At 41.0% G+C, this 25,699-nt stretch overlaps 1 protein-coding gene across 1 annotated transcript; it reads left to right on the top strand.

The window, feature by feature from the left end:
* On the top strand, positions 1-25,699 carry LOC124286650. The gene is made up of 6 exons (XM_046723051.1): positions 1-197; positions 12,808-12,887; positions 19,992-20,048; positions 20,327-20,427; positions 22,400-22,529; positions 23,440-25,699. Exons 1-6 carry the CDS (start codon positions 62-64, stop codon positions 23,689-23,691), a joined length of 756 nt encoding a protein of 251 aa, XP_046579007.1. The 5' UTR covers positions 1-61; the 3' UTR covers positions 23,692-25,699.

Here is a 25,699-nt window from a genome sequence, read left to right as displayed (position 1 = left end):
GACAGGCAGTGAGTGTTGTGCGCGGGACAAGCCGAAGACAGTGACCTTAAACTATACCAAGATGGAAGGGCAACAGGGCAAGAAACAGAACGATGAAGAAATCAGACAGCAGGTGCTTGCCGAAGATGCTACGAAGGATATTTCGGTGTACTTGAGTGTGGCCATTGCGACTGTAGCTGTTACGACGGCGTGTCTTGGTAAGACATTATTTCTTTATGATTAATGATGAGTTTTGTAAAGAATATTCGTTAGCAGTATTCAGGTGCATCCCGAATGATTAATCTGAAAACGAAAGATTATGTTTTTAAACGCTACCATACATTGTCAAGACGCGATTTATGTTGAAACTAAACTGTCATGTAGGTGAATTTAGGACCACCGTTAAACGGCAAACAAAGTATATATTCTGTATAATGTACTCATGACCTAAAACGACAATACTTTGAAAAGTGTTATCATGATGAAGTACTCTGAATAAGAGCTGTCTATGTGAAACATACTTTCGCATAACATTACCCGTTTCAAGGGGCTGGTAGGAATATCTGACTGCATTATTTTATTTTTAGTCCGTTTTCATAATGATTATACTTACGTTACTCCAAAGTTCCAGTGAACATTCAGCAAGGCTTTTTGACCGAACACATTTCGTTGTATAAAAATAAGCTGTCTATGTGAAACATACTTTCGCATAACATTTCCCGTATGAGAGGGCTGTAAGGAGACTATTCTCAACCTTACTTAAAGAAACAAAACCATTTATAGATTATAGTATAAAAAAACTCAACCCATTTACAAATTCGCCCTGACATAGAAAGATGTTAGACAAGAGATGGGGGCTATCACAGGCTGTCACCACGCCCTGTACCTGTCAGAAGCTGGCGTGCGTCACCTCAACTACTCCGGTGCCGACACATTCAGTGGCATTTAGTACTAAACAGTTGCATCTTTGACACGAGATATTTTGGTATTTTATGGACTTATTTTTAGCCCTTTATTACTCAATCCGAGCTATTTCGGTACATTTATGACAACCCACATAAGACCCTGCCCTCTTTTCAAATGTCAAAAAAGCGCCGAAAGGGACAAATATTTGCATATCTGACTGGGTTGTTTATATGCCGTTTTCATTATGATTATGCTTACGTTACCCCAAAGTTCGAGTGACCATTCAGCGAGGCCTCTTTGAAAGCAAGTATTTTTGCCCGTACACATTTCGTAGTATCACGTAACTCTGTCCAGGTCTACCACCAACCTACTAACTGCATTTTGTGTTGGAGATTCGGTAATAGCACCAATAATGAGATTGATAAAATTGAGAACATTTTGTCAGAGATGAATGTATTTTTGTCATTAAATTTTTGAGCCTTACTGTTTTGGAAGAATATTGTAAAGTAGTCAGCTCGACCCGCCAGTAAAGTGGACATTACGGAGTTACGAAACATGACATTTCACTCATGGTCAGATACATGTGATGGACACGACACGCCCCGCGGCTGTCGGGACACGTGTAGGCACGCCTTTACACGCCCTTGTCACATGACGCTCTGTTGCTCTTGACAACAAACATCTTGCATCCCAACGTCTTTTGTCAAAGGTCTTTAGCATCGTTTGCAGATCGTTGCCTTTGATAGTCTGATTTTTGATAAACTTATGTAAGTACTATTAAATGCCTCTCACCATCGCTAGCCATAGTCATTTAGAGCATTCTGCGAGAGGGGAGTTACTTCGGGGAAATCAATAATTCTTGCATCTGTTTTTCGAAATTGCTCTGAAACAGTCTGGTCCTTTCGGTTTATTCCTCCACCGACATCTACCTACACAGTCGAATCCAGCGAACTAGGGGCGTGTGGGGTTCTTTCCCAGATAGCATTTGGATGTTGGCCCAACGTTGGCAATGTTGCCAACGGGGTAGAAATACCTTTTTTTCTAAGTGTGCCTTAGGGCACCAGACAAATATTTTAGGTGTGCCTTTCTGAAATCGAGTATGCCCACATGTTTTTAGAATAAATGACAATGATGATGATCAATTGAAATTTATTGTTAAATAAAGAAATGGGTTTATGAGCATTCAAATATGTATGGTATTATTCAATTTGGAAAAAAATACTTGTTTTGAGGATTAAATGACTAAATGTGAGTTATGTCTCATAAAAAATTAGGCGTGTCAAGAGGGCACCGAGAACATTTTTTAGCCGTGCCATTTCTGTATTTACCGTGCCGTGGCACACTAGTATATGGGGTATTTCGAACCCTGGTTGGTAAAACCATTGCCAATGTTGGGCCAACGTCTGAATGCTATCTGGGTTGATACTTTCGGAAGAGTCATCTTCTTTTGTTCACACTCAGTAATTATGAGTTTGACTACTGAGAATTTTCTTTTTTTACTTTGTCATTTTGAAAATCAGGTATGCCAAGTTGTTCGTGCCATACTCTTGCTAACGCCCATGGACATCTTCGTGCGTGCGCACATGACATATGGCCTCGTGAAAGTAACCGATCACTATGATTGACGTTTAGTGTTCAGAGTATTGTCATTATCACACGTAGACAATACATCACGTCACCTGGTGGACCCACTTTCTCAAACTGACACCTCGGGCTGGTCGTACTATTACTCAATCTCTCAGGTTATGTGTATATGAACAAACGTACATAGTGATCTCACTCGATTGGGGCCGTGCTATGATGTACTTGAACCCTTGTCGTGGAAACAGGCTATTGTTGATGGTCAAACTGTACGTCAACTGAAGGAGATATTTGTGTGTCCATCGTACACTGAGTCCAATATATTAGTCAATACAGACATTATAGTGAATACAGCCCGGTCTCTGTGCTGAGCAACAGGCTCGCAGCCTGGTTTCCGGGGTCTGCTGCGCAACGCATCGACACTGTCGACACTGTGTCGTTCGAGCGTAGCTAAGCAGACCTCAGGAACCAGGCTGACATGCATGTTCGGTGCAATCGCATGCCATGGCTGTATTATAAAGGACGAATCTTCTATGTCGTGGAGGAAAGATAGTGCATTGCATAATACTAAAATTCCATTGGTACCGTGGTGATATGCGGTTTAATGCACTCTCCCCGTTGTCACGTTCGCTACAAATACAATATGGCCGCCATAGTATGATGTGTTTGTGCATAATGTACGTAATGTGCTTGTTTCGCGCGACGACAGGTAGGACACTTTTTTCAATGTCTTGGTGCACGAATCCGCCAACGTAAAATCTATATTTACCTTTGAGGTTGATAATTTATTTCACAAACTGAAAAATAGTTCTTCCAAATAGGTCAGTACGGTAGTGTTTGAGTGAGTTTGATTTTACGCCGCTCTAGCAATACTTGTATTTCGGCGTCAGGTGACAACTGACATGGGCGTCATTAAACTTACTCATAAAATGTTATTTCAGAAATACTGAACAAATTTTGTTTGACTCTCGTTGATAATAACAGTTCAGGAGACCAATACTGAATTCAGGTATCACCAATGGCATTGGTGGACATTTTCTGTAAATTCAATGTTCAGCATGTTTGCAGCAGTCATGTCATATTGTCATGTGTCATGTTTGTAAACCGCGGAGTCACACAATGTAACAACCGGGAACATGGGGTGCTGGGGACCTGGGCTGCCGGGTAAGAACATCAGCTGACGTCCATGAGAGACACATTCCAAATGAAACAATTGTTACGAAATTAAATTTGCTTTCAATACTCCAGACAACAACAGAAAATTCAGTTTTTATCTACATCGATCTTCTAAGGGGAGTCCATAGACGCTGCTTATTGAAAGTCAATTTGAGCTAGTGGGAGGGATGTGTTGTCTTCTAACAGTGATAAGGGACTGTTACACGTCAAGCATACTGACCTGTGAAGATCCGGGGTAGAATAGGTCTTCAGCAACCCATTCTTGTCATAAAAGGCGACTATGCTTGTCGTAAAAGGCGATTAACGGGATCGGGTGGTCAGGCTCGCTGACTTGGTTGACACATGTCATCGGTTCCCAATTTCGCAGATCGATGCTCATGCTGTTCATCACTGGATTGTCTGTTCCAGACTCGATTATTTACAGACCGCCGCCATTTTGCTGGAATATTGCTGAGTGCGGCGTAAAACTAAACTCACTCACTCACTCAAAGCCATACTACGGAGGTCAACACCAGAAACGGACTTCACGAACTGTAGCTACTTTGGGTATCGAACCCAGATCTCCGACAGGAAGAGCAAACTTTTTAACCACTAGACTACCTATCCAACGAAAAGAAACGTATCTAAAACTAGTGCGGTTAATGACAGGTAGACTCATGTGTCTTTGTACTTACAAACTGCCTGCGGGCGTCACGTGATGTCATGGCGGGCGTCACGTGATGTCATGGCGGCCATATGCTATTCTTCAAGTTTGCCTCGTCATATATTTTTCAGTCTACTGTTTCGTTGTAATACAAACCCCGCGGCGTGGTGTTGTCACCCTCAACCCATTTTGGTCCAGCACAAGACTAACATCCCAGGAACATTTGGAATAATGCCATTCAAAATATAGATACATTTTCTAGATATATTATTTAGAGTAGGGAAGCAAAGCGTTGACGTGACAAAACTCCCCAAAGGGTGTGTATTAATTTGTATCCTGTAATTGATTTATAACAATGCTCTATATGGTGATGATGATGATTATTAAGATGTCTGTGTTTCCATGTCCAGATATCTCGAGTTATTATTTCTAACCTGCATAATTCACCTTCTTGTGTCATTCTATAAATCAGCGTTGCCGTTTATGACCTGGCAATAAAGAACCTCGTGACCTTCATTTGACATTGAAGATATTACGTTGGCGTGATACATATTAATGAAGTCCACTGTTATTACAATTAACGGCTTTGCTTTGTTAAAGACGAAAGAAACGATTTTTCAAAAATGGAGTACGAGTTTGATTTGATAATTTGTCGATTTGGTTTTGACCTTGTTACTTCTGGCTTAAGTGATATTATGATGATTTACAAGTCATTGACCCTGTCTGTAAAATATTTTTGCGAAACATCGTGCGTCTGTTAGTAATTCAATGACAACTTAACATGTATAAACCTTATTCACACAGCGATTCGGCTTATTTCTGGGGTACTTCTGAACAGTTTATGACACAATAACACTTATATATACGAGTTGTCTGGGTGGTTGCTGGCACGTGACGTTTTGAGGGGAATCATAAGTGACACGTTGATATAGGTTGACGAGGGGGGGACTATGGTTTTTACTGCTTCTGACAACATTAACAATATCACTACTCGGGACACAGGCCATGTTTTATCCACGTTGGGAACTGAAGTCCGACCAATCACCCGGCTTCCCAAACATCCCATGTTTAAAAATTGTGCATGAATTTTCACCTGGTTTACACCGCATTGTAGTCATATACAGCAAACAACGCCATAAATCGACTTAAAACTTTGTGCTGGCTAATCGAACCCAGGTGATACAACGCTTTAACGACTAACCTACTTTGATTACCAGGCAAATTTATATAAGGTCCATACTGTAAGCAACAGGTTCCTTTTCGTACTACAGGTGAGCTTTGGCTGTGATGTGAATTGAATTGTTTTCAACATTTTGGTGCCAAGAGTGAAAGTGGATAGATTGTTTGATGGTGTCCTTTTTAAAAAAATAATTTTAATCAACAGTTTTAATCAACACTTACCCATAACCCTCCACGCTTGTCCCCAACCCCCGCGCCCTCACTACAAATCAAATTGATGTGCCCCAAGCGATCTCTTCTCACAAATGCACCTGCCTTTTAACACCCACTACTAAAAGTTTCAAAACTGCACCATATATTTCTAAGTAAACTATACAGATTCCCATCTCTATGAAAGTCTGACAAGCGCGTTACATATAGATCCTCATACCGTCAACATTTACCTGATGCTGCGTTAGATGTGACTGGTTTATGGCACCGTTGAACGCCGCACATGACGGAGCTGTCGTGTGCGTTGTGTCACTACAAGGCTTCTATTGTTAAAGAATTCAAAGAGCAAAGAATATGAGAAGAGTTTACAGTGTTGGTCATTAATTTTCAACCAGACGGGTGAGTGGTAGACATTGAATGTGTGGGATTTAAAACCGTGTCCGTTTACTTGATACATCTCCTGCCTCGGGTTAGTGTACATCACGGGCGAAATGAAGTCCTTGGAGAGCGAACGAAGTTTTTAATTCCTTTTTACTTATAAACTAGAACTCTTGATCTCATAATAACAATCTAAAATGTTTTGAAACCAGGTCTTGAAACATTAATATCCATTTACATGCATTGTGGGAGATGAATACACATATCACGGAAACTTTGGAACAATTGAATCTGAACTGACTGTCAAACATCGCTGACACGTCTTTATCACTTTGTGTAGGAATACTAAAACAAGTATGGTTGCACAGTTTATAATCTTTGCTTTCTATGCATAGTCGTGAGCAATATTCAGCTCGTAGTAAACATAAAGCTTATCTTGAACAAAATTAAGGAGTTATAGAATAAAATATTGCCTTATTGGCGTCATACAGGTACATGCTAGGTACATTTTGACTGCAGGTGCACTTATTAATTCATCCTCACAAATAACGTACAAGGACATGACAGCTTGAACAACCTTGAGATTTCCTTGACAAATATGTCTGTGTTTGGATTTATCGGACGAATGTCTGCTCCCCTTGCGTAACAGCGAAGAACAAAGCCGTTGAAGGACGTCGTCGACGGTGGATCATAGGTGACACAACAGGACCTTCGGGCGTCAGTGCGGTTATGCTAGATATATTCCAGTTTGGTATTACATACTTAAGCAGGAACATTCCAATTAGTTTTGTTTGCTTGTTTTTCATTTTGATTGACGTTTATTTGTAGTTTCGTGAAGCTGTATTGATAAAAGATGGATCATGAAGTAGATTATGTTTTAACGCGGTATAGCCTCAGGCTGCACTGTAATGATACATCGGTTAGGCATCCCGTCGTTAGAGAGTTCATGTATTTCTGCGTCACGATTGTAATGTATGCTCTTTCAATATAAGGCTCTTCTTGTCAAGAAAAATCCCAACTAAGACACCTTTTCAATCGCATTGCTGAACGATTATACTGTGACACATTTTTATTTCGTTTCGTATTAGTAAATAATTGACATTCCTAAATATATAATAGGCATCAGCAAATGTAAAACAACCGTTTCTTCAAAATATGACACATGTGCAAGTAAAGGTATTTTGAAGATTTAGACAAGTATGTCTTGGTGTGTTCCCATTCAGGCCGTCATTGAGGGGAGAATTGGCTTCATGGCCGAGGTTCTCCCGTCTGTGGTGGACATTTCGATGTTCTGGGCCCTGTTCCAGAGAGAGATCTTATCGCTGATTGTCGTAAGTCTGTGTTGGACATTTCGATGTTCTGGGCCATGTTCCAGAGAGAGATCTTGTCGCTGATTGTCGTAACTCTGTGTTGGAGCAAGGACGTTATGATCGTCTTAACTCAAAGATCGCTTTGAGGCCCTGGGTTGAAGTAAATATAGTTCGATCTACTTAGGGGGTTCTTTGATATTATCTTATCGACACGACTTCTTGCCCTGTAGGTTAAACGATAAGGCCAGGCATCGACGGAGTGATACCGGACATGATACCCTTTGTTTACGTCACATTACCGGGATCTGCCGCAGGAATGTCCTAGAGTGGTGGTCAGTGGGTATAGACTGGTATCTGGGTCACACAATCTATAATGGTCACTTTGTAACGATGGTCAATCAACATATTTGATACCTCTAAGCATCACGGGCAGGGTTTGTGTGGTGTTTCGTGATTGAGTTGCAGTGAGGCTGCTGATGGTCTGTCATAATGGATGGGATGTGTGATGGGTTGGTCGTGTAAGTTGGTCAAGCTAGTCCCTGATGTCACTACATGGTGTCCGGGTTGATGAACGAGATGTGACCTGACTGTAAGTCGTTACAATGTCAGTACAGATACAAAGAAACCTGTCTATACTGACGGGATAAAGTAAGTATACACCTAAAACCGGGTTTGACCAGCACATTATAAAAGTCATTACAGCGTTACTAGGCTGAAAGCAATCACCGAAACCCTGCAAACGTAAGGGTTCAAAACACTATCATGATGCCACTATCAAATACATCATTGAAAGACGATTTCTTGTTTGGTTTATTTTAGAAAAACCATGAATCATAGGGTATACTTCAATCACTTCGCCGACTCCCAGCCAACTTATCAAATACATCATCATCTATAGACCATTTCTTGCTTGTTTTATTCAAGCCACCATGAAACACGGGTGTTCTCTTCCTTTAGCCCAGCAGTTAATGTAAGAACAGTTGCTTAGTTTTCTTACCTGAAACAAACATAAACAGAAGATATTTTTAACTTTCTTTGTCAAATAGCACGTTTTTACCTCTTCTCATAACCTGACATGTTCTTTGATGGGACAAATGATTTTAAATTGTGTATTTCCTCACAAATCCCAGTATTCCGTTCTTTATTTCACTGACATGATACGCTCCACACCCCTCCATGTTGCTCCAAACAGCTGCACCGTGTGCTGTGTCTGGTTGTGGTGCTAATCCACTTATTCATATGTCCTTCACGTTGTTTAAACACACGTCTGTGTTTGTATTTAATAACAGAAAACCTCATTGTTAAAATTTCGCCTTTTATAATATTGTTTTAGTTACTGCATCCCCATGATCAGTGAAAGCCTTTAGGAAATCTTCTCCAAACTACCCCCATCTAAAATGTGCCCACACCTGTGGTATACACTGAGTGGTTGCAATGTGACATGACCGCAAGTTCTACATACATGTAATAAATCTTTCCCCGAACAATGACCCTCCAAGAAGGTCATTATGTCAAGCAAGGTCAAACAGGACATGTCGCCTTTGTGCTCCTCACACTGATATTGTACTGAGATAAGTTTCATGCTCCGGGGCTCAGCCATGCTCCAGAGCTTTGGCAAAGACATTGTGGGCGTCTGGAACCGCCCAACGCGTGTACAGTACTACGTTGCTTGTTTCTCCAGTGATTGATGGTTCTTGTATTTGACGGCTTGAAAGTATATTCTCCTCTTGAAACATTTAATATTAGGCCAGAGTAAATAATTCCCTGTTTGAAATAGAGTCCATACGTTCGAGGGGATCAGGAATTGCATGTCGCATAGGGACTTGCACATTGTACGTCCATTGCTATTACTGTACAGGTTACACAAAACCAAATGTTTTCCCATAGATTTCCATAGTAACGTTATATTGTCTTAATATATAACCAGGCCGATAACAGTATGCACGGTATAGCCGTAAAGCCACAATAAAAACACCAATTTCAAAATATCTCTGCACACATTCAACATGTCATTGTGTTTATTGTCTTTTCCATGGTAACCTTGATTTTTGTAAATGTAGTAATATAGTTCGTACTGTAGAAGTACTAAGATACTAAAGTCAGTTTCAGAAATGGTTGATCTGAGACAAAGACGCCAGTGTTCTGTAACAGATTATTCAATTGGATAGCGGGGTCATATTGCTTGAAGCAATAGCCTGTCAGGAAGGTCATTCACCTCGGTGTCTGAAGCCAGAATGAGGTATGGGTTGTTCCTTCGACACATAGACACAATACCTTAAAGGTCACATGCAACGTAAAACACAACTTTGCAGATTCTGATACCTTTCGGTATGGACTTACGGAAACAAATCATCAAAAATGCAAATTCAACTTATAAAGTTGAAAAATATCGCGATGAAAAATCCGCGCGAAATCGTAGTTCAAACAATTCACTAACTTTCCCCCAGCGCTTGGGGGAATTGAAATGGTTTCAACAGCTGAGCTGCGCTCATAGCACATGCGCAATGAAATAGGTTCGCGGAGCTTGGAAGCGGGTTGTCCGGTGAATATTCGGTGAAGGCTTTGGTGTGAGCTATTTTTCTAATGTTTTGTTGATATTTCACAGGCGCGAGCTTTTTATATGTTATTACAATAGATTACCGATTTCACTGTTTTTATGTTTTTTCATAACCAGCAATGTATATTATATGTCATGAATAAGTGATAATTGTGTTTTAATTATGTTTGATTTTTTGGTTGCATGTGACCTTTAAAGTATCATTTGCTTGAAACTGTTTTGAAATCTTATCTCTGTTTTATCTGTTAAGCTGACATGAAGAGAATATCAAAGAATGTCACAATACGGCATTGCGGAATGTACTTTGACACAATATGTAATTGAAAAAACATCTGTGACGAAAAAATATTAGTGGTCAAAATGACTAAGTACATTTTCATCTTTGGCGATTATATTTATGTAAAATGTACATCCGTCACACCATAAATATTTTACTTCTTTGGGGATGTGAAGTAGGCGATGGCCACCGTTTGGTCTATCCATCGACCCAAAACATTACGCTGTCAGTGTAGAAATAACTTAGCGCTTACGTGAAGGCAACAACTCCCAAACCCCAAAATATACTTTGGACAGCCGTAGGGTTATACAGGTTGCTTTCTGGAGCGGTAACTTTGAATGACTTGCAGAAATATTGACCCCTTTTAATTCTATTTTTATGTCATTTACACCTTGCCTCATAATCACGTTCGTGCACAGATGGTCACACGAAGTGTTTCCATGTCAGACATATAGGCATACTCACCGACTTGTCTTGGTCACGTGGACTCACTGCAAACGGTTTAACATCGCAGTCGTATATCACAGAAATGCCAAAATTAAAACAAACAGTTTATAAAAACAGATGCCATTCCACCGAACTTACATTCCAACAAAAACAAGAAAATAAATCAAAGGACGTTCATTTTAGTATTATTTCGACCTCCAATCAAAGATTTTGAGGAAAAGAAGCTAACCTTCTGATACAAAAGTCCTAAGAGTAAAACTAAAACAGTTTTGCCTATGGTTGACTCTTCCTGTATGCGCCGTATATACAGCATGACTTACATCCCGTGTTAAGCCTCGGATCCCCAACACCTGTCTTTACTTACTCCGGGATGTTGTAATCCCCGTTACACTGACCTAATTCCAGGGTAGACAACTGGCAGATGAAGACAGATAGTTTGAAAGAAAACACTGATCTGTTGTGTGTGTGAGTGTGCTGAAGGCGGGGAATATAGCCGCAGGTTGTCACAAGATTCTGTACTCGCCGCAGTGGTGATGGTGATAGATTATCACTTGAAGCGTGTTTGGATGACTTTTACCTGGATTGCAATGGCTTGGGTTGGTACAATGTACAGCTGATATTGTTTACAAAAGTGATTAATGTTTTCAAACACTTTCTTGACTGAAGGCAGTCAAAACAAGAGAGATTACCGCCTTCAGTTACTGAATAAATATATTATCACTGATAGGTGAGAAGATAAATTCATTATATGGCGTTTGTGTTTGTCTGGTAAACGGAACGGACGTCAGAAGAACTCTCATGTTGTAGAAGTGAATGTGGAGAAGAGTGAGTGAGTTTGGTTTTACGCCGCTTTTAGCAATATGCCAGCAATATCACGGCAGGGGACACAAGAAATGTCCCCACATTGTACCCATACGGTGGGAAATCGAACCCGGGTCTTCAGCGTGACGAGCGAACGCATTAACCACTCGGCTACCCCATGGCCCGCAGCTGGAGAAGTGCTCAACAGGCTCCAACATGTTATGCTGATGAGAGAAAAAAAAGAAACAATACAAGAAAGTGTCTTGGCATGAACCGACATTTGTAATATAGGTTGCTGAGACTGTGCCTCCAACTACTCGACATGTTGCACCGTTCCCATCCATCATCTGATTATGCGAGTCGGCTGGATAGTTGCAACCATTGCCTTGGCAACGGTTCCTGGTACAGCGCCGTGTCCCCCGGCTGTATACACAGGGGGTTTGGTTTGAGGAGAACGTTCCATGAGGTTCATGTATTATATATTGGTTATGGGATTTAGATTAAATTATTATTTTTTTATTTTATTGATTCTTGTAATGTTTGGAGGGGGGATTCAATTACGGTTTGCAGCCTGGTGGCTGATGTATCTGTGTAAACGGTAGCCTTAACTGAGTACTGGCTGTATGTTGTACTGAGGCGATCCCTGGGGTGGGTTGGTGCAGTTGTACACGGACTTTTCATACACTTGATGTTAATTATATGAGAAACTATCAGTGTAAACTGAACAATTACTGAGCTATCATCAGGAACTAGGACTTTATTGCAGGGGTGGCAATTTCAGAACTGACATAGTTCCCGCTTCTTTCATTTAGAGAGACTGGCGGGGCGTTGGGGTAGCCTAGTGGTTAAAGCGTTGGCTCGTCACGCCGAAGACCCGGGTTCGAATCCCCACATGGGTACAATGTGTGAAGCCCATTTCTGGTGTCCACCCCGTGATGTTGCTGGAATATTGCTAAAAGCGGCGTAAAACCAAACTCAGTCAGTCAGTCAGTAGAGAGACTGGCCATTTGTTATCAGGCGAGGGGGTAGGGGTGGAGGGTCAAAAGCAAATTACCAGTCGTTGTTTTATACGAAGAGGGTTTGAAGACTGGGGCTTTGGACTGCCTTCATCATCATCATGAAATGGCAGTATGGATATTACTAAACGTGGTTCTGTAGATAATCGAACCAGCTTCGTGACGAGCTAATACGACAACCACAACGCTACACAACTGAAGGAAATAGTAAACCAAATAATTTTAGGTAATATTATTGTATACTAAAGATATTCCAGCCTTTGCATTTCAGATATACTGAATTTCAGATATATTCCTCAGAATGTACAGGTGGCCACATTATAACGGCCATTAATTCGGTGTTTCAGGTACTGGGTCCGTGATCGTCCTTCGCTCGCTTGTTCGGTTCCGCCCGGAGATCGGAGGTTACTGGATGTCAGGTATACCGGTGAGTACCCCGCTATAACGCACAAACCACACCATAACGTGAATATGGGCATCTATCACTGATAGTCTACAGAAAGACACGATAATGTGTCGATTTCATGTCAGTGTACAAGGAGTGAGTAACAGGGGCGGATACAGCTTTTTGAGAAAGGGGGATGCACACTATTGAGAAAAGGAGGGGTGCACACTTCATTTTCACCCGAGTTTCAATGGTCAATTAACAAACTATCAGCACAAAGTGTTGCACACACACATATACACACCCCACCCCCACCCCTTAGATCCGCCTATGAGTAAGTTCGTTAAACGGTGCAGTATAGCAGTGTAACGAACAATACTGAGCCTACGTTTACTTAGGCTGACGAAAGTCCAAGAATTCAACTCTTTGGTATATACAATGAAGTGTCAGGGGAATTACCCGGTAAATCTGAAATTAGAACCTACAACCATCCAATTCTGTTACAGCTATGCTGGCAAACCAAGGATCATTACCAGGGGAATCTTGGATTCGAACCCAAGACATGTTTATCCCTGCAGTTAGTGTGTTATTTGTTAGCATTAGTCACATAGATCACGGCATGAAACACAATAAATGTGATTTGTTAGCATTAGTCACATAGATCACGCATTGTACCCATGTGAGAGATAAACCCGGACCTTCGGCGTGACGAGCGAACACCTTATCCACAAGGCTGTCCACCGCCCCTCACTAGAGGCGAGTTTCTTCCACCCACGCTGTAGTGGGGACTTGAACCTCTATAAATTAGCTGTACAACATAAGGGTTCACGACTTTGCCAGGCCGTTTTGCAGGCTGTTTAAAATACTAGTATTCGTGTTCTATTGATTGCTGTATAGAGACAGTACTCCCATGTGGCCCCTGAGTATACATCTATGCAGTGTTCGGCCTGTCATGGGGCATTTGTGTTAATCGTCTCTGATGACTGCAAGGATGTTGGGACCGCTGTAGTCGTGGTAACCCGCCAGTCATGGAGCAGTACAGATCTACATACAATTGTGATTAAATTCACCGGAATGGCTTCGGTGGGTTAGACATAATCAAATACTGATTGTGTAACACTCGAGGTTTATACATTAGAGTACAGTCACTCGAGGAGATGCCCACTGTGCACTGACGAGTTATGAGATGAAATTTTATTGACTGATCTTTATTCTGTCTTAGACACAAAGAACCCATAAGTCAGGGCTCCAGATAATATTTCAACATCAGGAGTACGTACTCCTTATTTTTTCAATACAGGAGTACTGGAAAACCTTAAGAGTACTGAATGGAATTTAATGGAGTATCAGTAATGTGTTTCGTTTCATATATGCACCACAACATTGCTACGTTTGTGTAAACAGGTCAATAAACAATAAAACAATAATTGTTCAGATAAATACGTCTGTAAATGATTCTAACACCGTACACCATTGCTGTGGTGCGTATCTGCTACGTTTTCGAAATTATTTCCTACCGTATCGTGCATATTTTCTATCCGTACATACGCCGATACGGCCCTTATCTGGAGCCCTGCCATAAGTGTCTCCACCAAACAGTAATAAACGCATTCATTTTCAGATACTGAGAGGGCAACCTGGTGCGCGCGTGTGTTTGTGTGATTGCTTATGGCTCATTTACTTGTCGGGATTTCTGTCGGTTTTAACAAACTGGAACACATATACCATTGCTGCAGTTTCACGTTCATCTCAAACGCAATTTACTATCTCAGGACCAATCTATTTCTGACTATACTGAGGGGCGGTGAGGTAGCCTAGTGTTCAAAGCGTTCGCTCGTCACACCGAAGGTCCGGTTTCGATTCCCCTCATGGGTACAATGTGTGAAGCCCATTTCTGGTGTCCCCCGTCGTGATATTGCTGGAATATTGCTGAAAGCGGCGTAAAAAAAGACTCACTCTTCCTCGAAACCCCTGAGGCGGTCGTGTTATCCATGCTATACTTGTGGACGAGAAGTTATGTAGGTTACACCTCGAATAATAATGCTAACATGGGTAGCATGAAGAGAAGCATTTACATAGGCTGTGTCTGTTTACAACTGTAAGCATGCCTGGGAACACATGTTTATGTTAACCCGACGTCAACGCTACCTCAACGTGATGACGTTATTAGCCCTACGTCAACACTTCTGTCTGTTACGTCAACAATGTTGTTTACATGATACATACTGACAAACGAAACAATATACGTATTCATCCGCAATAGTCAAGGGTTCTACTTCCACGTATGCATATGCATATTGTGACAGTTATTTTGTACTTTGTACCGAGATCTTTCACACGGTCTTCAGCTGTATATTTCATTCAGCCACGTGCTATTGTGTCATCCCTCCAGCGCCCACCATGTCAGAGAAGACAGGAGGTGTCAGCCTGGAGCACCTTCTGTTCCCAAGTCAAGGATCTGTCACCTTTCTCTTTTGCATACAGCTGTGAAGCAAATTTGGCGTATTTGGAACTGGGAAACACGGTTAACAGTAATAAGTTAAATGTCTTTTCAATTTCCTTTCTCTCGAGAAACGTTGATAAACATAAGACCATTGCATTTATATGTGTCGCAGGTAACATTCGGCTTCTTCTGCCTTAGAGATCAGGGGAACCAACACTGGACTATAATTATATGTATGTCATTTACGGAAAATGCCGAGGTGTGACGAGACCTTCTGTCTGTGTGCTTGTCACGTCGGACATCCAGGAAGTGTCACCGCCTCCATGACAGCATGAGGAGGGACAACGTGTACAGCAGTGTAAGCAGTGTCCAACTGTCATGTTACCCATTGTAGAGAGCACTGTTGTCTGGCAGAGAATAAGCTCCAGCACCCGATACCGTCGTTGTTTAATACCAGGACATTACACGTCACCCCACCCACTCATCTGTCCCCTGTCATGTCCCCTGTTGTACACAGCGCTGACCGGTGACCGTAGCGGCACAGAGTACGTTCCAGTTCCTCTTGACCTACAATAGTCGGACATTAGGCCACGTGTTCCCTCCACCTGCCAGATTGCGAGTAAACCAGGAAACCCGGACGTTTTCATTCGGAGGTCTTTTACATATATGGCTAAAGGAAAGATTCCTTATGTGTCCCAGGAATAAATAAGCAAGAGTAATGACAAAGGACAGTGACTCTTCAAAGCTGTGGCTCGTTCGGGTCAACCGTTATCAATGGACTCTTTGTCAGTATCATCACATGTTAGATGTGGGAGCTAGGTCACCTAATATTCTGGTACATAATTATTATGTAATGGGAATTTGTATTTTCATGACCTAATCCTAGTGATAAGAAATGAGTTAAATGGCACAATTAGTATTAACCATGAGTTATGTACATTCATCGGTGCACGTTGAAAATCAGCAGCGCGTGATGAACTTATCCAATACTAAGTCTTTTGATGGACGGGTTACGACTTGAATACCGTCGTGCCATCTCGAGGGCTTACAAAGCCGCGTTCCAATGACACTGGTCCAAACAGGATCATTAACGCGCATGTTCATTATCCTCTCTAAGATAATGACAGAAAGCTGATTAATAGTAGGGTAATAGTGTCCCTGTTAGAAATCTCCGACATCTTCAGGCTGTGGTCGAAGCTGGACGCCATCCCTGCTGCCACAAGTAGGCTTGGTTCAGGCTTGTCTTGTCTTATGTAGCTGTTTAAAGGACGTCATCGAGTGATACCTGAAGGCTGGAAGATCACAGTAACATGTGACCTAAATTGTCAGATTGAAACCCCATAACTGTCCATGATACTTGCGTTAATACTACTTTTCATTTAAGACGTGAAACAAACGTGCAGGATAGTTACTTCTGGAATTTAGCTCTCGATGACTCTCTCGAAGACCGGTGACGGGACGAGGGCACAAGTAACACTTCGTATCGATTTTGCGTATGTTAACCTGACAGCAGATGGGGATAGACTTCCATGCATGTTGAACTTCGTTATTCCGGACGTTCTTACCCCCATCTAGGTAACCCCCCATTATCATCGCTGTCACTAGTGTTAACACTAGCGTGAAAGCGGCCATTACACGCATCTTGTGACATTTATACATGTGCGTATGTCACAAATCTTATGCCAATATAGTGATTTTCTTTGAAAACAAAGGAGATGTATGTTATTGCTTACATATCTGTGGCTTGCCGATCTCAAGGGAAATCCATGATGCTTTACTATCACGTTACCCCTTTTTAGCCACGCCCCCTACAGTTAAAGGTGGAAACGGCCTTGATCAGAATCGAAATAAACCTTTATAAAATTGTTTCGTAACAACGCTTGTAGGGAAGGGATGATGTTAGGGTCTGTGAAATAAGCCATCCTCCCCATCGTCTTGAATCTATGTCTTCCAATTTCCGAAGCCATCTCTACTTCAAACGCACTGCACCCGGGAAAACCCGACCGGTTCACGCCACCGGAGTAACCGACGAGTCCGAGCTGATACTGTATATATATGTCCAAGTCGTCTGTATGTTAGAGCGGTGTCCTCTGATTGTCGGGTGAGATTGCCCGGGGGATACCGCCAGACTGTCAGCGCCCGTCACCGTGTAACGCTATTATTCACCTGAACATCACACGGTAAAACCAAGGTGACACCAGGGAAGAAGGGTATATATTATATTTACATCTACTAGTATACTTATATATACTCATATTAAGACATTCATATTTTAAAATTCCATGCTATATTTTACAGTTACTGTTGATTTCACTAAGTAATGTCAATGTTTTAAAGTGGATTCAAACTAGGTCTCATGGGACAGACTCTAGTTTTTATGGGAAAAAACGAAAGACAACTTGCTTGTTTCCTCAAATCACTTCCATGCCTATACGTAGGTAAAGTACTATGCCGACTGGACCCGAACGGATGCGAATGGTGACAAATGCCATTGAGTCTGTTAAGAGTTACTAAAGGCCGGTCGCGCGTTATATCGAATTCATGGGCGGTAAAGAGAAAAAAGTAAGAAACCCTTATAATGTATGTTAGTCGACATAGACGTGTGCTTTTTCAAAAAATTCAACGAGCTATCCTGTGCAAAGGAGTTTCATGTGAGACTTGTAGTGCTACATATTTCAGGAGTATTTTCACGAAATAAGTCGTTTTCGTTTGTGTATTGGAGACAGTGAAATCCTTTGCCAGAATCAATGTAGTATAGAAGAGCTGAACTATATCGGAGCCCCGGAATGTTTTGCTGGGCCCAGGTCTTTATAAACGGTCTGTTAACAGGAATTAAAGTGTTTGCATAACTAACGTTGTTTTGATTTATATACCACTACAATATGAAATATAACCATGGGTATATGGTAGGGGCGCGTTATTGTCGACCAGCCAGTAGCACTGTTCCAGGCATATCACAAGATATACGACGTGCTAGAAGCTACTTGCTGCGTCTTGCTTCCAGTAATTGACCCCAAGTCCCCCCATACCCGTACCCCCCAATATTGCGTAGTTATATCTGAATTTTTAGATATGTTTTGTAATTTACGAGTTTGGTATAACTTCTGTGTGTGCATAAATTTCCTTTACCTTTAATGTTTAGTTTTTGTCCGGTCAATTTGCCACACAAACATTTAATTGTATTTTGAATCAATGAAGCGAAATGTAAGAATAGGCATGAATGAGCGAATTTAGTCTTAAGCCGAAGTGTGCAACATTTATTTATTTTTTTTATTATTTTATTTATTTATTTATTTAGTTTTTATTTTTTATTATTTTTTTTATTTATTTATTCATTTGAAGCCACCGTCCCGTAGCTAAATGCGGCGTAAAACATACTCACTCAATAACGCTTGAACGAAAAATTTTGAAACACGTTGGACACGATGTATTAGCTAGCCAATCTGTACAAAGTCCATACCCTCTTGTAATACGTGACAGTATACGTCTCGCCGTCACGGTGGCGTCTATAGGTAATGCCTCTGCGTCATGTCTTAAATCGCCCGTCATACATGGCGGGGCCGATGCTGTTATTCACATCACACAAGTAGGAATTAGACAGCTCAGAAGAGATGACGGGTCTCATGACTCACCAAAAACACAACGTGACGTTTCTATAGAGCGTCAAGTTCCCGTGATCCTAACGCGACTGACATTGATAAAGCCGCGTGTCCTAACCTGCGTAGTATGCTTAGTTCTTATTGTTTAATCTCTATGTGTATGTGCTATATACGCGTGTATTTCATATCACCATATATACGTGTAAGTCAGTGATTCGATAGTTTTCTCATTCGCGAAACCCACACTGTAAAGCAATAACCTCTTATATAACATTGTGTACACGTTCAAGAAAATCACTGTCACTCCATTGCAATTTAGATGTAGTAGCATGGGGTTTTTTATCAAAAGTATAGATTTTCAAACACTCTGCATGAATCTATGACATTGTTGTACCTGATTCGTCTCTCATTTACTCTTATGTAACAGGTTTTTTACTTTATAGAGCTATAAACATAAAATAAACTGGAGTGCAGAATGCAGATTTACGTGTCTGCACTCTAATCTGTGCATCACCTTTAACGTTACTATGTCCATAAACGCGAAGATATTGAAGTTCAGGTATATAAATGAAAACGATGATTGCTTACCTATCTGCACACATATGATATAGATGGTTTACGGAGAAATCCGGTTCAGTCTTATCTGCTGTACTAGCAAACCTCTTTAACGGGGAGGGCGGTGGGGCAGTCTAGTGGTTAAGGCTTTCGTTCCCTACGCCGAAGACCCGGGTTCGATTCCCCACATTGGGTACAATGTGTGAAGCCTATTTCTGATGTCCCCCGCCGTGATATTGCTGGAATATTGCTAAAAGCGGCGTTAAACTAAACTAACTCACACACTTTAACGAGAGCCATCGAGCAGTACTCAAAGACTGGAAGACCTATAAGGTAACACCTGTTCTAAATACGTCACAATGGAAGTACCTGTCTGCGTCGTGTTATAACTGAAAGTAACGACGTGTGTGCAGGCAAATGCAATGACTGCGAAAAGAAGACGATAATGGATTTGTGTGTCTACCTCTAATTCCTTAAAACAGGGATACTCTACAACAGGCCTTATATAAGTCTCCCTGCTTAAAAGTACAACCCTTTGTTTCATTTCAGTTCATATTCCCGGGCGTGTCAGGGACGGCAGTTGCGTTCAAGCGCCACAGAACAGCAGTGAGTTTTAAATGCAAGATTGAACCAGTGCTATGTGTAGAATGCAATGTATCTCCTCACTCATTCAAGTGAAATAGTAAAGTATTGAACACAGCTTTGTCCTTAAAATACACCCTTCTATCCATATGGATGGGGTAGAAGATGTTCCAACAGAAGTACGAATTGGTTCGGAATTGGTGGGGATGGGGGTTAGGGGCGGGAAGGAGGTTATATTTGGGACACCCCTTTCCAATCAAACTCTAACGATCAACCCTGAAGTATTTGTCGCGTGTTTTCAGCTCTCCATCCACGTCGCTATCATGATCATCGCGATGCTGGCGGGCGGCAGTTGCTATGGTTACTCCATTGAAACGGTTTATTTCAATAATGAAAACTGCACGTAAGTATCAGTAAATATTCGGAAAACTTCACTATTGAACCGGAGAGGTTGTAGAATAACTTACCCCGACAATAACGTAGAACGGGGACACGTCTGACATCAGCCATCTTAACTTCAATCAAAGGGCGTGGATGGGGGAGGTTAGCATAGCAGTTGCTGACACGGATTTACCAGTAGGTTCAGTTGCTGGTACAGTAATAATGGTTGCTGTCATAGAGTTAACATTACTTCCTGGTACACTTGTAATGGAAGTTGCTGGTACATCTTAATATATGTTGCTGATGCAACGTTAACAGTTGCTGTTCCAGCTTTAACACTTGCTGTTCCAGCTTTAACAGTTGCTGTTCCAGCTTTAACACTTGCTGTTCCAGCTTTAACACTTGCTGTTCCAGCTTTAACAGCTGCTGTTCCAGCTTTAACAGCTGCTGTTCCAGCTTTAACACTTGCTGTTCCAGCTTTAACAGCTGCTGTTCCAGCTTTAACAGCTGCTGTTCCAGCTTTAACACTTGCTGTTCCAGCTTTAACACTTGCTGTTCCAGCTTTAACACTTGCTGTTCCAGCTTTAACACTTGCTGTTCCAGCTTGCTGTTCAGCTTTAACACTTGCTGTTCCAGCTTTAACACTTGCTGTTCCAGCTTTAACACTTGCTGTTCCAGCTTTAACACTTGCTGTTCCAGCTTTAACAGCTGCTGTTCCAGCTTTAACACTTGCTGTTCCAGCTTTAACACTTGCTGTTCCAGCTTTAACAGCTGCTGTTCCAGCTTTAGCACTTGCTGTTCCAGCTTTAGCACTTGCTGTTCCAGCTTTAACAGCTTGCTGTTCCAGCTTTAACAGCTGCTGTTCCAGCTTTAACACTTGCTGTTCCAGCTTTAACACTTGCTGTTCCAGCTTTAACAGCTGCTGTTCCAGCTTTAACACTTGCTGTTCCAGCTTTAACAGCTGCTGTTCCAGCTTTAACACTTGCTGTTCCAGCTTTAACAGCTGCTGTTCCAGCTTTAACAGCTGCTGTTCCAGCTTTAACACTTGCTGTCCCAGCTTTAACAGCTGCTGTTCCAGCTTTAACACTTGCTGTTCCAGCTTTAACAGCTGCTGTTCCAGCTTTAACACTTGCTGTTCCAGCTTTAACACTTGCTGTTCCAGCTTTAGCTGCTGTTCCACAGCTGCTGTTCCAGCTTTAACACTTGCTGTTCCAGCTTTAACACTTGCTGTTCCAGCTTTAACACTTGCTGTTCCAGCTTTAGCAGTTGCTGTTCCAGCTTTAACACTTGCTGTTCCAGCTTTAACACTTGCTGTTCCAGCTTTAACAGCTGCTGTTCCAGCTTTAACACTTGCTGTTCCAGCTTTAACAGCTGCTGTTCCAGCTTTAACACTGCTGTTCCAGCTTTAACACTTGCTGTTCCAGCTTTAACACTTGCTGTTCCAGCTTTGACAGCTGCTGTTCCAGCTTTGACAGTTGCTGTTCCAGCTTTAACAGTAGTCTGTGGTACAACTTCAATTGTAGTAACTAGTCCACTGTCGATAGTAGTTGCTGACACAGTTTTAATAATAGTTCGTGGTACAGTTTTAATAGCAGGTGCTGGTAGACTTCTTTGAGTGGCACTTTAGAAGTTGGAAGTAAGATAGAACAAGTATATTATGGATGACAACTTCTAGAGTACGTTTCGATACAGGTTCTTGTAAAGATATTAGCTGGTACAGTATTAATAGTAGTTTCAGGGAACAATATTATTTATAGCTGTTGCTCCAATTATAAACAGTAGTTGTTTGTGCGATTTTAATCGTAGTATGATACGGAGTGTTTGAATGTGAAGGTTAGTGATATATAATATCGTATTTTCTTGTTAATCACCTGTTTTAATTACAATATAATAAAATAAACACCATGTTCAATATTAGCAAACACTGTATGCCAAGACGATGTATAGTTAATATGCAGTTTGTATTTAATGTCATATGCTATGCGTGGTTGCAGCGACATATACCGCGTAGGTGCCTGTGACCGTCCCCCCCTGCTCTTCATGCACCTAGCATCAGGGGGAGCAGCCACCGCCTTCAGTATCCTGGGTGTCTTCATGTCCCTGTGTGCCTGCAACAGTGTCAGCGTAAGTCACATGTTACATACAGTTTAACAAGGTGTCAGTCACATGTTACATACAGTTTAACAAGGTGTCAGAGCAAGGCAGATCTTACATACAGTTTAACAAGGTGTCAGTCACATGTTACATACAGTTTAACAAGGTGTCAGTCACATGTTACATACAGTTTAACAAGGTGTCAGTCACATGTTACATACAGTTTAACAAGGTGTCAGAGCAAGGCAGATCGTACATACAGTTTAACAAGGTGTCAGAGCAAGGCAGATCGTACATACAGTTTAACAAGGTGTCAGAGCAAGGCAGATGTTACACACAGTTTAACAATATATTATTTTAAGTCACATGTTACATACGGTTAAACAAATTTCATCGTAGGTCACAGGTTACATACAGTATAACAAGGTGTAAGTCACATGTTACATACAGTTTAACAAAGTGTAAGTCACATGTTACATACAGTTTAACAAAGTGTAAGTCACATGTTACATACAGTTTAACAAAGTGTAAGTCACATGTTACATACAGTTTAACAAAGTGTAAGTCACATGTTACATACAGTTTAACAAAGTGTCAGTCACATGTTACATACAGTTTAACAAGGTGTCAGTCAAATGTTACATACAGTTTAACAAGGTGTAAGTTACATGTTACATACAGTTTAACAAAGTGTAAGTTACATAAGGCTTACCAAGGGGGCCAGCATATTCGTGGACAGTCGGGTATTCCATGACAGATATATGAAACATGTTCTTCAGCTGCTTTTGAATAGTAAATTTTAGCTTTTACATGGCGATGATCGTTTTATATCTGGATTAGATTAACTAGATTAAACTCTTCTATTTAAGTAACCATGGTGATTTACATGTTCATTATACAATCCAGCCCACACTGATGGAAATATGTCCACTGTTTTCAGAAAACCTACGCCAAAAGAGCCCATGACAATGAATTAAAGTCACAAAGAGAGGCTGAGGCACAACGACAGAAGGCGATTCAAGCTAAGAAGCAAGAGTTCACGTATACTCCTGCAATCACAACTATCTCAGAGAAAACGCCCTTCGGAAATGACGTCATTACGCCTGCGTCCAATGGCGTGAGCGTTGTAACGGTTACTGCGGACTCAAACGAAACCAAGCAACCAATATTAGACGACGTCACGAGGCTCTGATCAAAAAGTGTGAAAGTTGATAAAACAGAGATGTGTATACTGAGCTTGGCCTCCTCAAGCAAAACTCCATTCTTCATGGGTCTCTCCCGTGAAAACATATTTAGTCCAGATTTGTGTTTTCATTCTTGTGGTAATCGCAGTAATTATTTAAGAAAGTGCAAGCATGGACTGGGGGTTTCCAGTTTTTCACACCACTGTATCTTATTTACCGATGTGAGGTCTCCCAATACCTGATTACAACGATACAACATTGTAACACGGCCCCTGCACCCAGATCTTGATCACAACACAATTTACCTAACCATTGACCATTATACAGGTTACTATGCTAGCGTTAGTGACTAATATTTTCAAGTACCTGCAAGATTGATTCATAACATTCAAACGTCATTTCATTGCCCTGCTCAAAAATACGATGTCTATGAAACCATTCCAGCAGTTAATGATTACGATGTATATAACAGAATCATCTACATCACCTTGAAATGGGCACAACGTGCACTGGCCAGCGTTGTGCTACAGGTGGACACCACCATCGTTGAGCACCTTAAGATAGCAAGTTCAAACATTTTGCCCAAAAAGATATCACGAAACCTAACTGGCAGTCAGATGTAGACAATATACCTAAAGGAAGCAATTGAGCCATACTTGGTAACGCGAAGATCTGGGCTGACCTTTGACAATTGACATGAAACTTGGATATGGCCAAAGCTCTTTTACTAACCTCAAAAAAACCGTATAAAACTCAAACCACTATAGCAGACAATTTCATCATCCCAGACTGAAAATAAAACAAGTCTGCCGAATAGAGTTTTGAAAATCAGTTTGGACTTGGAATTATTTTGTTGAACTGATTTTAAATATTCTCACTGAACTGTTTCTCATACATTTGAGTAAATCCTATAGACACCCTGGACAGTGTTATATACCCTTTCAGCGACTGTCAGAAGGTGTTATTAGGTGTCCCAAATTACAAAATGTGTCACTTACAGTAGGCGAAGAGATCCCTTATTATGTATATAATTCCTTTCCTTGTATAATTGGTATTTGTTACTGATAATGCATTTTTATACACTATGTATTGGTTTAATGATGGTTATTAACTGTTTTAATTTCTATTCTTCGTTTTAATAACAATTGACATTACCTGTCTATGCAACTTATGTCCAGAACCTAAGACTCGCGACCAGAACATTTAGAACATTGAATAACTAAATGGATATTTAAGAAAAATTTATCTTTGGTTAAACATTCAGACCATGACTGAGATTATCATTAAATGGAATATATATATATAAATATATATGGATATGAAAATATAACCAGACGTGAATAAATATATATTGTTAGATCATGTCAATTTCTCTTTAATCAACTTTTAGATCATTTATCATACTGTACATATCACTGCAGGCCAGAACAGTCTATAAGTAGCTTCTGTGGCTCCGAATCGGAACTTTTTATCCCTTTAATCGGATTGCCTATCAGATTTAAGCTGTTCTGTTATATCATATTATGCCATACACAAGAGTAGTTTTGACAAATCAGGTTCACGACCTCAACCGTCCTTCGGTCGAATGTTGCCGATGATCTGCCGAATGACCAACCTCGTCATACATTCGGAACGTCTCGAGCTTTTCATGACTCACTGTTGATCCGCGCATGCATTTTCATTTGAACTGAGAGCAACATTGATCCTGCTTCACCATGAAACTTCATGCTGTGAAAATGTGCAACATATACGCAGATTTCCTGATCTATTTTCTGCACATGCAGTCTCGAGCTTTTACCGAGGATACACAAATTAAAACTCAGACGTTTTGAACACACCACGCCGATCTTTGAGGCTCTCGTGTTACAGCATACGTATAATCTAGTTCAGGAATGTATATATTGTTAGAAATGACAGCACGGGTGAAAATGCGTTATATCTAGCGATGTTTTCTTTCGTATTGGAAATGTTTGAGCATTGTACTGTTTCGGTAATAAATTTGTAAATAAAATACAA

The sequence above is a fragment of the Haliotis rubra genome, unplaced genomic scaffold, assembly GCF_003918875.1.
Source record: "Haliotis rubra isolate DU_JTF1 unplaced genomic scaffold, ASM391887v1 Scf389, whole genome shotgun sequence".
Taxonomy (NCBI): Eukaryota; Metazoa; Mollusca; class Gastropoda; order Lepetellida; family Haliotidae; genus Haliotis; species Haliotis rubra.
This window is presented reverse-complemented; position numbering and strand designations above follow the sequence as displayed.